Genomic DNA, 14821 nt, shown 5'->3' on the forward strand with positions numbered 1-14821 from the left:
CCTTCCTCTCAAGTGATACCTCCAGCCTGACCCACTGTACCACTGCATCTATGTATGGTTCCGGCAGTGCCGCTGTGTAAATATGAGCTGAGGGAGAATGCGCCGTTAAAGGACGCCTTTGCAGAGAAATTGTGAGGCTGCAATGTCCTGTAAATAAGCCATGATGTTGTGCTGAGTCATCCTGTTATTCTGTAACTGCTCTGTGTTTTCTGATGCACATTCTTAGTGCTTGTTAGGAGTTTGTGTCACTCGGCTCGTATAACAGAACACATTTCTTTAGCATTCTTTGCCGTCCAACTGGCATCAATCAAAGTGAAGCTAATTTATTAGATGGCTGCTAACAGGAAGGTTTGGAAATACATGGAGCCTATAAAACATTTCATCCCAGCAGAAATTATAATGATTGTCAGTTTAAAAAGCTAATGGAAATGTGAGCTTAGTGAGTCAGTCGCCGAGTGTATTGGATTTGATAGCCAGACTAATATAGCATGAGCGTCATAACAATTGCAATAAATCAAAAGAATTAATCATAAAGCACAGCAATCTGGCTCCTATGTTTGCAGCTACTTTTTGTGCGGGTCTTTCTATTTTGGGCAAAGCTAAACCATTTTCATTTATTTCTGAAGTGCTATGTGCACGCCTGGCATCCCGACTCTTGGCTTGCTCAGCCTCATGCCAGCGCCGGCCTCAGCGTCTGACAGCACGCACAAAAGAATTCAGAGAAATGTGGAGGCAGGCAGGCAGGGAGGCACGCCATGGCGGCAGATCTGGCCCACCCAGACTGCGGCCTGCTGTCCTTCTCAGTTGTTCATCCCCTTTTTGCGAACAAAGCCGACACAGGGAGGAAGGGGAACACAGAGGGGGAGGAGGTTTGTGGAGTACATCTGTCACTCTGCTACACATAATCTGGGAGTCTGGCGGGAAGGAAGGTTTTGTGAGACAGGGAGGGACAGACTGACAGACTAAGGGAGATCTTCGCTTTGATGTTCTTAGCCAGAAAACAGTAGTGCTGCTTTCTGCTCCTCCTGAGCATATATTATAACAGCAAATCACATTCTTCGTACTGTAGGAGTGAGGTGCAACGGAAAAAGGAAGATGTGAAACAGCCATTTCAAACAGCAGTGACAGCTGTTATTTTGGATAAAAAGATTATTAAAAACAACCGTGGATCACGCTGTGGATAACAAGCAGGCAATGCCAGATGTAACTCTGTGGTGGTGTCTCTTTATGATTGTAAATGCAATCATAAAGAGACACCACTATACGTCCCCAGAGCAGAGCTGTGGAACACACAGCACGACCGTTATTCGGCTGTGTAATGGGGCCTGTTGTTTTAAAAGTACAGGATTTGCATTTATTCACTTCTGCAGGTTATTTACTGTTGGAAAAATGAAAACGTAAAATGTAAAAATGAAGCTAGAATGTTTGTTGCTTATGATGGCAAACACATCATGTCAGCAGCAACATGTGTAGTGTGTTTCAGATAGTAATGTAATAAGATATAAAACATGTTACATTTGTCCCCAGCTTTCCCCATATATGTACAATTATATTTATATCTAGAAACAGTCACAGAGGTGTCGTAAAATGTAACTTTTCAGTGTCATTTGAATACTGTAGAAATATGTCGTTGCAATTTCGATGCTTGTTATTCAACAGCCTGTGAAATATCAGCCCAGCACACTTGGTCTGATTCATAAAAAGCCCTTTGTTTTACTCCTTGTAGTAATGCAGAAACCTAAAGCTGCCTGATTGCTTGGTGCCAAAACAATAGCAGTTTTTTGTCTTTGCTGTGTTCATTCAATAAGCCCTGATGAGAGACTCTGAATGAGCTTCTCCTCATATCAGCTCCAAATAGGGCCAACTGCCAGCAAGCACTTTTTTTTCCAGCACAGAAACAATCTGATGATTCAAGTCTTTTTTTCTGTGTGCGACTGTACATCAGGCTGGAATTGGTGCATTTTCCTTCTTGGGTGCTGAGAGCAAATCTGTGTCTTTAAGAGTTTTGCTTGTTTAGCAGGTACTGAGTCGATTCTGCTCAGAACACAACAAAGTCGAATGTTTTCAAAAGCCCGTTATTCTATTAACACTTGAAGAATTTGGGTCAAGCAAAAACAGACATGATACTTGTTTCCTGTATTTTTAGCCATGGCTGCGGGAAACCTGAGCACGAGCCTGGTGCAGAGTGCTCACCAGGCATTGCCGCTCCATTTTCGCAAGAGGATAGCCTGCATTCATGTATCCATCCGTGTACGCTAAACAGAATAAGACTCTTTCTTTAACTTGAACTCAGTTGTCCACACTCTGTTTTCGAGAAAGAAATGAAAAGTGATTATTTATGTTTACTATCCCACATTTTCCAGACATTCATCATTACTCAATCAAACATCAGCTGAATCTGATCATGCTTCTGCCTTTTGGTCCATGTGGATCGTTTCTATTGTGATACAACCTGGCTTGGCTTCAGCGCTGACATGTGGGTTCGAGGAAGCGGCCCCCTTCCCATCCTGAATACCCACACTCAGCTCCCCAGTGTTTTCATTCTCCCCGGTCACATAGCATAAAGACTGCAGCCCCTTTCTTCTTCACTGAGGCAAAAATGAGCTCAATGGTGGTTCAGTGTGAGGACAAGGAGAGGCTCCTTTCTATTGTCCCGTTGTTTGTTTTTGTTCATGCTCCTTTGACTGGTGTAATGTCTAGTTCACATTTGTTTTATTTTTTCTGACACCTGTATCAAACCTTTAAAAAATCTTCCCAAAAACTTCTGCTTCTTCTCATTCAGTCAAGTCCTCTCACTCCTCTAAGCAACTTTTTTACAGAGTTAGGTCAGCGGGGCTGCTCTCAGTGTGACCAGCCGAGCAAAACTAAAGCGAGCCAGTTGTCTCTAACCTCTCTGATCCAGAGAATCCGCTGAGCCTGACCCATTTCAAAAGTCACAGGTCACCAGGCTCGCCTCACTCAAGGATAAAGCATTAAGCTATTTTACCGCCATTGCTAAAAAAAAAATATTCCAAGTATGCAGCAGAACTTATTCGCTGACATATTTCTGAAGCTGTCTGCATTAAGTCAGTGATAGAAACCAAACTGGCAGTTAGAGGGATTACATGAGTCATGAGATAGTGTGGATTAAAGACGGGATCTATGACTCTGACCTTTTGATATTTCATGTCAAATGTGTTTCACTTTTGGAGGATAGCCTCTTTCACTCAGTATTTACTCAGGCTCATATTGTGCGCATCCACACATTAAATCATCCTTAAAACAGGGGCAAGAAATTAATATTCCCCAAGGGGCCACATGAGAAACTGTTGTGGATGGCCGCACCCATAAGTAGTTCTCCACAACAATCTCAGTTTCTCATCTGGCCCCTTGGGGAATATTAATTGGCTGCCCCTGGCTTAATGTATGATAAAAAGTCAGAAATTAGTAGAAAGGGGTAATTGTGCTCACTTTTTTTAAAGCCAGAAACATGTAATCATTTGTATATGCTCTTTGAGGTCACTAATAATATCCGACTCATCTCTATGTCCTGGAAATGCCACACTCCACTTCATTATTTTCACAAGGGAACGCTACAGAGCATGAACAGTGCATGGCAAGTTCAATAAAGATAAAACTCTATGAGTTTTTCAAAAGCAGACAATTTCCATTTTATCTGAGTTCGCAGGCATCCTACTGAGGCCTGAGAATAAGAGAGAGCTGTAGGTAGACGCGGATAAGAATCCATTGAAATAACAAGTAATGCAACTCCTCCTGGTGAAGTGAGCTTTAGAGAAGCCCTGGTATTAAGTTATCATGTTTCCCTTCCTAAATTAAAATATCCCTTTGATTCCTTTTATCCTTGAGCCCAGAGCAGATTGCAGTTTATATGCCTCAGTGAGTCCCGATAGGAACAAACCAGATTATTGTAGTCTCCATCGGAAAGAAGTTTCAAATGAAATGCTAATGCGTTAGGTTCTTTTTCCCCCTGCCTCTCTTTAGGTGGAAATAAACTAAATCCCCAGCCATTCCGACTCAACTGGGCCTGGATCTCTCTGGAGAGGGAATACTATTTGGTGGATGAAGATGCCAAATTCCTGGAGGTGACGCTGAAACGCAGAGGCTACCTGGGAGAAACTTCTTTTGTCAGTAAGTGCTGACAAGTCATTTATTTAGCTTCTAATTAACTGCAGGAAACCTAATTAAATTTGTATGCTTTAGAAATGAGTGAGTTTTTTGTTTGTTTTTACAAACATAATGATTGCTTTTACTATAATCTGCAGACATAAACAGGTTTTTATGTGTTATGCTACTGTCTGCTTCATATTTTGGATGCAAATATTGTATTTTCTACTCCATAACATTTATTTTAAAGCTTCAGTAGCTTATTTTGGAGATACGTTGACTCAAGCTACCAATATATAAGTAATTAATATCAACAGCTGCAATGATCCAATAATATAATGGTAACAATATAATGGTAAATGGACGGGTTAATGCTTTTCTAGTCTGCTTGAGCATTCAAAACACAGCATGTCTCATTCACCCATTCACAAACATAAGAGCGTTTTTGTCTCAGTGCTTTCTATCCAACATTCACGCTCCAACGAACGCATCAGGAGCATGGCTCAGTATCTTGCCCGTGGATACTTTGGCATGCAGACTGGAGCAGCCAGAGATCAAACCACCAACCGTCTGAGTAGTAGATGACATGCTCCACCTCCTGACCCACGTCCTCCCCAGTTATATGAAGTGCCATCCTCATAGTTACTTTAGCTTCTTTAAATATACAATAAATACATCATCAGCTACGTAAGCTGGATTATAACTTTCACTTCATTAAAAAGTCCAGATACATTTTTTCCACATGACTAAATTTAAACTCTTTCCTGGAAATGATCCTGAGCATTGTGGGACTCACTCGTTTTTAGAGCCAGCTTCAAGTGGCCCTTCAAGAAAGTGCAGTTTTTGGTACTCCCATAATGGCCTTATTTTTTAGCTCCTAAGGGGCCACTTGCTTGTCACTCATAAAAAGATATGATGGATGATGATACCACACGACCCTTTATTAAACTGACATTTTAACAATGAATTATTACCCACTTTTAAAGTCTCTTTAGACTTTCATGTTATTTATGTGTTTTTAAAGGTCAGACCTGCAATAAAGCATGACCATAGCTGCCTTTAGTTAAAATCTCTAAACATTCCTTTTAAGGCTGCAGGGCTTATCCTCAGCTTATCCCTGCAGCCAAACGAAGAAAAACTCCACACTCACGCTGCAGACATGTCCCCAAAGGAGCAAAGCTTTTGTTTTCTTCTTTGACTGCTGCTCCATTTCCTGTCCTGTCTGTGACAGAGGTTCAGTTGAATTCATGTATGACATTTCCTAGTAAGGCTTGCATGCTGGCCACTCACTCGCTGTGCAAAGGAACGTAAAACTCGAACTATCTTTTTCTTATTCTGCGGCGTCAGCAGACAGAATATTCTACCTGTTATTGTTGCATCAGATTGAAATTATCATGTGTACTGTTCAAATATGAAAGCCTGTACTTTGACATAAGCCCCAGGAGGAAGCACTGGGGTAAAATATTGCTGCCACTGGAATGCTTTTCCTCAGGTATTGCCACTAAGGACGGCACAGCAGAGAAGGACAAGGATTTCCGTGGTAAAGCCCAGAAGCAGGTTCAGTTCAACCCAGGCCAGACCACAGCGACCTGGAAAGTGAAAATCTTCACAGACCAGGACTTTGAGACCTCGGAAACATTTGAGATACAGCTGTCAGACCCTGTCATGGCTGTACTGGAGTTTCCTGACGTCGCGACGGTGGAGATTGTGGACCCTGGTGATGGTAAGAATCTGGTTATTTTGAGTTATTTGAACAAAATTGTTGTTCTTGGCCTTCATTTGTTTTCCTTCAAAACAGAATCGACCGTCTACATCCCTCAGTCAGAGTTCAAGATAGAGGAGGATGTTGGAGAGCTGTTGGTGCCAGTGCGACGTTCGGGAGATGCCAGCCAGGAGCTCCTGGTAGTTTGTTACACTCAGCAAGGTGAGATCAATCTGTTTTTATCAAAACACAAATAAATGAAATTTCAGGAGTGGAACCTTTTCTTTCATTACTTTTGACTACTGGTGATATATTAGAGCAAACATTTCTATGTTCATGTGTAGGGCTGATTATTTAATTAGTATTTATTTTGTGTTATTTTTTACTTCCCCCTTTTTAGTCCAATGACTTCCTGCTGTTAGTTTCCCTGCAAACTGATCTTTCTGTTCCCATAATTCCTCAGGAACAGCCACCGGCACCATACCCAGCACAGTCCTTTCCTACTCTGACTACATCACCCGGCCCGAGGACCACACCAGCGTGCTGCGCTTCGATAAGGATGAGCGCGAAAAAGCCTGTCGCGTCATTATCATCGATGACTCCCTTTACGAGGAAGAGGAGAGCTTTAACGTCAGCCTCAGCATGCCCATGGGGGGCCAGGTGGGCGCCAACTTCCCGTCTGCCAAAGTCACCATTTTGGCAGACAGCGATGACGGTGAGTGGGAGCGTTTGATCATTTGAGAAAAATAATGATGAACGTATGCTGAGCTGAGCTCGTTCTTTTTGGACCTGCATCAGACCCGGAGTTGAAGATGAAGAGAGGGATCTCCATCAATCATCTGTTTACAGACAGAAGGAGGGACCTCGTGAAACTATTGCACGTACAGTGTGGAAAATGATTATTTGATCCCCTGCTGAATTTGTAATTTTACTCAAACACTCACAAATTTTACGCTAGTTTCATTTTAACTCAGAGAGACAGAATATCAAAATCAAAAATCCAGAAGAAAAACACATTACATAAAAGTTATGACCTGATTTGCATGTCATTGAGTGGAATAAGTATTTGACCCTGAGCAAAACACAGCAGTAAGATGCTTCTTGTAGTTGGTCACCAGGTTTGTTGGTGTACGCTGACATCCTTTGCTGCAGTTAGAGAGCCACAGAGGGCGGCAGGTGTGCTTGATCCTGTTGCTTACAGAGTCTCTTTGCTCTGTGTTTGCATTTGCATGTCTGCTCGCTATTAATCCACCAAAGGTGCGCAGACAGTCTGATCACCACAATCACCAAAGCCTAAAGACCTGGATGCTGCGCCTGCATCAGCGGCTCGACAGTATGGCTGTGTTTATGCTACAGTTATCCACTATACTCAGCCTGTCTGGGCGTCAGATACAAGATAACAGCAGACAGGTGCTGAGTGGGGAAAAGGCGACCTCTGTGAATGTTATGCTACACTGTAGCCCGACAGATCAAAGGACTTTAAATCTCACCGTGCTCCGCGGGCGACCCTCACCGGCATTTAGGAAGGCCCAGGGGGAAACAGAGGGCACCCCTTTGTATGAAGGGACCAAAAGGCAGGTGGTGGAGGGGGGGTGGGGGGAGGCTATTATGCAGGGAATCCAAATGACTGGCATGTTTTCCAGCACTATGTGGTCTGTATCTCTAAGGAGTCTCAACATATTAGCTTGAGAAAGAATCACAACATTCATTAGAGCCTCTTGTACTTTCTTTTCTGAATCATTGATGACAGATTTATTTTCCTTTCTCACATTTACCCCGTCTCTCGCGCCTTTCGCCCGTTTCTCGCACTTGCTTGGAGTTTAATTGATCTTTATATAAATATAACCATTGTGCATTCCCAGACACGTGAAGAGACAAGAGAAGAGTCTTTATTGTAAACCTCTATTGTGATCCTTCTTCTTCTTCTTGGTGGGTCCTGAAGTACCACCGCGCCACAAATCTGCTTCAGTGCCTGTAATGTGTGCGTCTCTGTTAAACAATCAGCCCTGCCCGAGTAAACTTGTGGTTTGGGACCTTGCCAACGACGAGCCTCTATTGTTACTGTTTGTCTGGATCTTCCTCCCACTGATCTTAAGGTTGCCATGTTGGCACTCACTTCACCCTCTCACCCTTATTTTGGTGCTAAATAGAAGCCGGAAGGCGCTGAATGCATCCCAGCAACCATTCCCTCAGCTTCAGTTGTCTCTCGCAGCATACATCGACTTCTAAGTAAACTTTAAGAGCAGATCTGCCGTTTCTCCTCAAGTAGTAATTACTGAGAGGGAAATTATTGAGACATCTGACATTCACTCATAGTGTCCCGAAATGGTTAACAGATACAGTGATAGATTTTTATTGACTTTTGTTACATATCAGCTCTGAAAAGATGAACCTCTATATCTCCACGTCTATCTATAGGTCAGATCTCTAAGAGCGCTGGCCGGACGCAGTGTGTTGAAAACCTGCTTTATACACAAGTGAAGAGAGATGAATGTGTTCCAGCGGTCTGAATTCTTGCCCTCTGTCTTTACAAAGGAGACGGTTGCCTCTCTGTCTCTGCCACCACCCCCCTCCCCTCCTTTACCATGCTTCTTATCAGCTTCTCTGTCATCAGACTCCAGGAACGTCCCTTCGCTTACCCATCATTGCCTGTGCACATACAAGCACACAGCTTATTCATCAGGTGTACCCTCAACCCTTTGGCGTTGAGTTCAGAGAGAGCTGTCGGGATTTAGATAAGTGGGGGAGGAAGGTTGAGGCAGGATAAGATGGATGACAGCTCTCTTCCTGTGCTGAGTAAAAAATGGGGGCATTTTGCTCAGCTATTCACTTCAATCTGTCCCTGAACCTGAACTACAAAACATGTAGTCTAAATATCCTCACAAATTAACTGCCAACATCCAAATGTCTGGGCTTATGCTGTGCCACAAAAAGATCTTTGTTTTAAGAGCCTGTAGAGAAAACACAGATTACTTCCTTCACTTTATGCGGTTTTGGAAACTACTTTGTCAGAATATTTCCATTAAGAAAATACTGACCGCTGATCATGGCTCAATTATTTACTAATTTCCCTTCCTAATATTCCCAACTCTCACAGAGCCTTCACTGTACTTCGGTGAGCCTGAGTATATCGTGGATGAGAGCTCAGGCTATGTCGAGGTAAAGGTTTGGAGGACAGGCACTGACCTGTCCAAAACCGCTACCGTCACCATCCGCTCCAGGAAAAGCGACCCCGTTTCTGCTGAAGGTAAAAATCAGACGTTTGACAGAATCCACAGCACTCAATCGCATTAAATAACACCATCATTTAATGGCTTCTTCTCTGTCTGCCAGCTGGACAGGACTACGTTGGCATTAGCCGCAACCTGGACTTTGCTCCAGGGGTGACAATGCAGACTTTTAGAGTAACCATCCTGGATGACTTGGGCCAGCCGGAACTAGAGGGACCCGAGACCTTTGACCTTGTGTTGCGGATGCCCATGAATGCGGTGCTAGGAGAACCAAGCAAGACGACCATCACCATCAATGATACTGTCACTGACTGTGAGTATCAGGTTTAGAAATCAAACCAAAGTACGGATTTATAAATCTGCACTCATAATCTTTTCAGAAGATATTCTATATTCATATTACTTATAAAAAAGTTCATTATCAGTAAATAAACAATGACTTAATGGCTACTCTGGCGCACTGTTATGTAGCTTTAAGGACAAATAAAGACTTTCTGAATACTTTTCATGTAAGATGTCATATGCTGGCTCTTAACTATTATACATATGTACATTATGAAGCATTTATTAAATGGTTTTACACATAAATTGTAGGACAAAAAATATCAGATCGCTTTAAAAAAAATATGGATTCTTCATAGCATGAAACACTATCTTCTTTTAAATTTGTGAAGACTTTCTTGTAATTGATTGCTTGTTGGCTTCTCAGTGCCTAAGGTTCAGTTTAAGGAAGGAAGCTACAAGGTGGATGAGTCTGATGGGGAGGTAACAGCCACAGTGTACCGCAGTGGAGACATCAGCCTCAGATCCACTGCACGCTGTTACACTCGCCAAGGCTCTGCTCAGGTCATGATGGACTATAACGAAAGGCCCAATACTGATGCATCAGTCATCACCTTTCTGCCAGGTGACACCCTCCCTCTGACACCCTCCCACCCAAACTAATCTTTCATGTATCATTTGAGGTGTATTTATACATATATATAATATTTATTCTCTGTACCCTAATTTTCTCCCCAGGTGAGAGTGAAAAGCCATGTGTGGTTACCCTGGTAGACGACTCCATCCATGAGGAGGATGAGGAATTCCGCTTGGTGCTGGGAACTCCTAAGAGCAAGTCTCCTTACGGAGCCTCTATCGGGGAGCAGAAGGAAGCACTGGTCACTATCACAGATGAGAAAGACAGTACGTGTTTTCTGGAACTAAATATATTGCAAATAATAAAACAACATTTGCACAAGTGGGAAAAAATGTATCAAATATCTTGGCTGAGGAAAAAAAAGATACCCCTGGCCCAAGCCAAAGAGTGTGTATTTGTACTAAGTTAGCTAAAACTGATGTAAATAACTACAATAGAATAGCTCAATTATTTTGCTGCGTCTCATAACATCTGCTAACAACAGAACACGAGAATCTCAGTACCTTTGCCTTTTTTAACACTTATTCCCATAAACCACATTGTTATTTGGTAAAATCTGAGTTCAAATCAAAGATGTTCAAAAGAAAAAAAATATGTTCATTTAAATGTTTATAGTACGTGAATACAATTTTTCTTCCAGAGCCGATCATCCGTTTCTCTGAGATCAAGTATAGTGTGCGTGAGCCCCAGGTGAAAGGCGAAGTGGCCACAGTGAAGATTCCTATTCTTCGTTTTGGTGACACTTCAAAGGTTTCAGTAGTGAGGGTGCACACAAAGGATGGGTCTGCAACCTCTGGAGAAGATTATAACCCGATGTCAGAGGGTGAGAACCTGGTTTTAGCAGCTACACAGTGACTAAGTAACTTGCATGCTGCCTCCTGATATGACTGCACACGTCACTGTTTGTGTTTTAAGATGTGGCGTTCAAGGAGGGCGAGAAGGAACACTTTGTGGAGATTGAGGTCCTGTATGACGGTCAGAGAGAGATGAGAGAGGCCTTCACTGTGCACATGAAGCCTGATGACAATATGGTGGCTGAAATACAGGTGAGACGACGGCCACGTGGGATGCACGAGCAGATGCGCATAAACAAATATAAACCCAGAAGAAGGTTGTGTATGTGCGGGGTACAGTACTGCAGATCCACACAGGAGCCCTGTCATGTCAGCCTGTGTTAAAATAAGCAGGCAGCAGCTGGCAATGCTGTCAGCACGCCTGAACCACAGATATATAAAAAGCAGGAATGAGATGCTGAGGGGAATGTCCCAGCAGAGCCAAACAGAAGACAAACCTATAAACAGAATGGCGACATTCTGCCCATATACTCTACAGCAGGCATGTACAGCTCACGTGACAGAAATAGGTGATTACAGTACAATTTGTGTGTTGAAATTACACTGTATCATTTAAAATGACAATGTTTTTATTTCGGTGAAATTAAACTAATCTCGAAGTCAAATCCATTGTGGCATAACTATTAATCTCCAGCACCCAGTGTGTTTGCAGTATTACTCAGAGTGTATTTCTTTGTGAACAGTGCATTGAAAAGACAATTTTGTGAAAACAGATGAAAATTTCTTCGGGCTGGCTTCATTCAGATACACTCCTCAGATATTTTAACAAATACACCCGTTCAACTGCTTTCTAACACAAATATCTAATCAGCCAATCACGTGGCAGCAACTCAATGCATTTAGGCATTTAGACATGGTCAAGACAAACTGCTGAAGTTTACACCGACCATCAGAAAAAGGATGAAATTTGATTTAAATGGTTGTTGGTGCCAGATGAGCTGGTCTGAGTATTTCGGAAACTGAAGAGCATCTTAGGTATGCAGAAGACCACACCAGGTGCCACTCCCGTTGGCTAAAAACAGGAAAGTAAGACTACAATTCATATAGACTCTCTTGAATGAGTGTAATGAGGACCCAAATGCAGACACAAAGGCAGACGAAGGGTTAAACAGAAAGCGAGCCCTTCGAGGCGTTGGAACAGATACAAACGAAGATGAAAACCCAAAACATAAACGGGAATCTACACTGGGATTAGCAATAGGGAAACTGGAGCACAGAACAGGGATACACAATGGAGGACATCCAGGGACAGGAATTTAAAAGATACATGATTGGAACATAACAGATGTTCTGACAAGGGAGACTGACACTGTATACACACAGGAGGGTGATTAGTGGTGGAGACACATGGGAACACAGCTGGACTAAATACATCTAATGACAAGGGGAAGTGAAACAGAACTTAATACACACAGGGAAAGACTCACAATAAAACAGAAAACACACACAGAGACACACAAACTTGTACACGAGAGAGAGACATGACAGAGCTGAGAGAGAGGGAGAACGAGAGAGAATGACATGGAGAGGACTTACAGATGAGACCAAGACAACCTAGAAAGGGAACTGACTAAACATGTAACTAATAACTAGAAATACAAATGATTAAACACACATAGGGAAAGTTGCAAAGGACTAGGTGAAGAAGAATCGCAGTATAACTGCATCATTCGATTTGCTAGGTGTACCTAATAAGGTGTCCAGTGACTGTACACCAAATTGTGGTAATGACTAATCACACTGCATTGTTTTGAACCAAAGCATTCAATGAGATAAATATGTTACTTCTAAACCTTTGCCACACTAGATTATGAGTTAGAGTATGTGCTTTTTACACATGCATAACACATTAATGATACCCATAATCTAATAGTCTAAATGGCAGCGCTATAGGCTTATTTAAAGTGTTGGGTAGTTGTTTAGGATGACAGCCAGTTGACTCTGCGTTTTCTCTCTGTTTCCCAGATGAACAAGGCCATTGTTTACATTGAGGAGATGGACAGTGTGGCAGATGTTACTTTCCCTGCCATCCCCCAAGTGGTTTCCCTTCTCATGTATGACGACACATCTAAAATGAAAGACAGACCCTACCCACCCAATGGATACTCTGTTGTTTGTGTGACGGTGAGTGAGACGCTGCTTTATTTACTCTAATATAAAATCAAACAAAGCACTTTTTCAGTAGTAATTATTATATAAAACATATTGGTAATGCTGTTTTTAAAAATGTATGGTTTATCATATTGTTTCTAGGCCTGCAACCCTAAATATCATGACTTTGATAAAACGGGTTCCATCTGTGCCGCGGAGAACATCAACGACACGCTCACTCAGTACCGCTGGCTCATCAGCGCTCCCACCGGATCAGATGGAGTAACCAGCCCCATGAGGGAAGTGGACACTAACACTTTCTTCACCAACACCAAGTCCATCACCTTGGATTCAATCTACTTCCAAGCCGGCTCTAGGGTTCAGTGTGCAGCAAGGGCTTTCAATGCCAACGGAGATGCTGGCCTGGAGCTCGTCAGTTCTATAGTTGTGATCAGCAAAGAGGAGGGTAAGAAGAAGCCAGCAGAGATTTACAGACAAAATACTGGATGTAGAATTATCTGGTTTAGCTGACCCTACCTTTTGCAGGTATGTGTCAGCCTCGTATCCCGGGTACTGTTGGAGCTGAACCTTTCTCTGCAAAGATTCGCTACACGGGTCCAGATGATCCAGACTTTCCCAACCTCATCAAACTGACAGTCCACATGCCTCACATGGACGGTAAGTGGCAAATTTTGTTGCAAATCTCAATATATGCCCTTATATAGCCAATGTGTGTGACAAAAAAAAAAAAAAACAATCTTTTGCCCGTTGATCAGGAATGCTGCCAGTGATCTCCACAAGACCTCTGTCCAACTTTGAGCTTACCCTGAGCCCGGATGGCACACGTGTGGGCAACCATCGCTGCTCCAATTTGCTGGACTTCAATGAGATCCAAACCGGCTACGGCTTCATCACAGACGCAACAAAGAACCCTGAAATAATTGGGGAGACATCGCCCTATCAATACAGCGTTGTCATGCGTTCAGCCAACTCTCTGCGCTTTTACAGGAATCTCAACTTAGAGGCCTGCCTCTGGGAGTTCACCAGCTACTATGACATGTCAGAGCTGCTGAACGACTGTGGAGGATCCATCGGAACCGATGGACAGGTAGGAAAAAAAGTTAAATAAGTGAAGACGGTAAAATGTGTTTTAAAATCACCACATTTTACTCAGTCTGAATATTTTTTTTTAAGTTTGTAACATTTACAGGAGGGCCAGGATCCAAGGTTTTCCAGCAGAAAGCTATATAGTAACATTATGAATGAGATATTGTGATTCAACTGGTATTAGCTGAATTGCCTGGTGAGCCTGTCTCTAGCTAGCTTGCTAGCAGTACCCCATAAAGTTGATTGTGTTCATCTGGAGGTCGCGTTATTCATCCAAGTGACCGGCTGACTAGAGGTTTCTCCAACCTTATAAATGATACAGCTGCATGACTGAAGCTCGGGCTGTTAGCTCAGTTTTGTTAGCCAGTGGTGTTAGTTTTGGTCATTATTGCAACTGTAGCATTTGTAAGGTTGGAGAAACCTGCAGCCAGCTGAGATTGAAGAAGTCACTTGGATGAGGGACAAAAAGTGTGTTTCACTGAAAAAGTCCAGATGAGCAGAATCAACTTCCTGGGATTTTCTTACCTGGATGATTAAAGACACTCACTAGCATTAGTTCCCAAAGAAATAGGTATTATTCACGACGGTGCCTTTTCCCTGCCCATTTAGGTGCTGAACCTGGTCCAGTCTTATGTCACCCTGCGTGTTCCTCTCTTTGTGTCTTACGTCTTCCACTCTCCGGTGGCTGTCGGAGGCTGGCAGCACTTTGACCTGCAATCAGAGCTCAAGCTCACCTTTGTGTATGACACAGCTATTCTGTGGCAGGATGGCATTGGCAGCCCACCTGAAGCTGAACTACAAGGTATCTTCATAG

The 14821-nt window shown here is 42.8% G+C and overlaps 1 protein-coding gene and 1 long non-coding RNA gene across 2 annotated transcripts in view; one reads left to right on the forward strand and one right to left on the reverse strand.

The window, feature by feature from the left end:
* The window catches only part of frem3 (Fras1 related extracellular matrix 3), a 31471-nt gene that overhangs the window by 12990 nt on the left and 3660 nt on the right, over nucleotides 1-14821 (forward strand). Inside the window, exons 3-17 of the mRNA XM_085276573.1 lie at nucleotides 3982-4128; nucleotides 5597-5827; nucleotides 5903-6028; nucleotides 6270-6521; nucleotides 8904-9053; nucleotides 9140-9349; nucleotides 9746-9943; nucleotides 10057-10221; nucleotides 10596-10778; nucleotides 10871-11001; nucleotides 12775-12933; nucleotides 13063-13366; nucleotides 13447-13578; nucleotides 13677-14008; nucleotides 14617-14809. Coding sequence (XP_085132699.1) covers nucleotides 3982-4128; nucleotides 5597-5827; nucleotides 5903-6028; nucleotides 6270-6521; nucleotides 8904-9053; nucleotides 9140-9349; nucleotides 9746-9943; nucleotides 10057-10221; nucleotides 10596-10778; nucleotides 10871-11001; nucleotides 12775-12933; nucleotides 13063-13366; nucleotides 13447-13578; nucleotides 13677-14008; nucleotides 14617-14809 — 2913 coding nt within the window. The remainder of the gene's footprint in view (nucleotides 1-3981; nucleotides 4129-5596; nucleotides 5828-5902; nucleotides 6029-6269; nucleotides 6522-8903; nucleotides 9054-9139; nucleotides 9350-9745; nucleotides 9944-10056; nucleotides 10222-10595; nucleotides 10779-10870; nucleotides 11002-12774; nucleotides 12934-13062; nucleotides 13367-13446; nucleotides 13579-13676; nucleotides 14009-14616; nucleotides 14810-14821) is intronic.
* LOC146572429 (uncharacterized) lies at nucleotides 9156-14640 on the reverse strand. Its single transcript, XR_014892711.1, has 5 exons — nucleotides 14555-14640; nucleotides 13438-13832; nucleotides 13245-13339; nucleotides 10085-10170; nucleotides 9156-9297 (listed from the first exon to the last, which is right to left on the reverse strand). It is a non-coding gene; the product is annotated as an uncharacterized LOC146572429 (long non-coding RNA).

Source organism: Mchenga conophoros, linkage group LG6 (assembly GCF_057382185.1).
Source record: "Mchenga conophoros isolate Kocher_MC1m ecotype Shallow Benthic linkage group LG6, M_conophoros_male_GT1.1, whole genome shotgun sequence".
Classification (NCBI taxonomy): Eukaryota; Metazoa; Chordata; class Actinopteri; order Cichliformes; family Cichlidae; genus Mchenga; species Mchenga conophoros.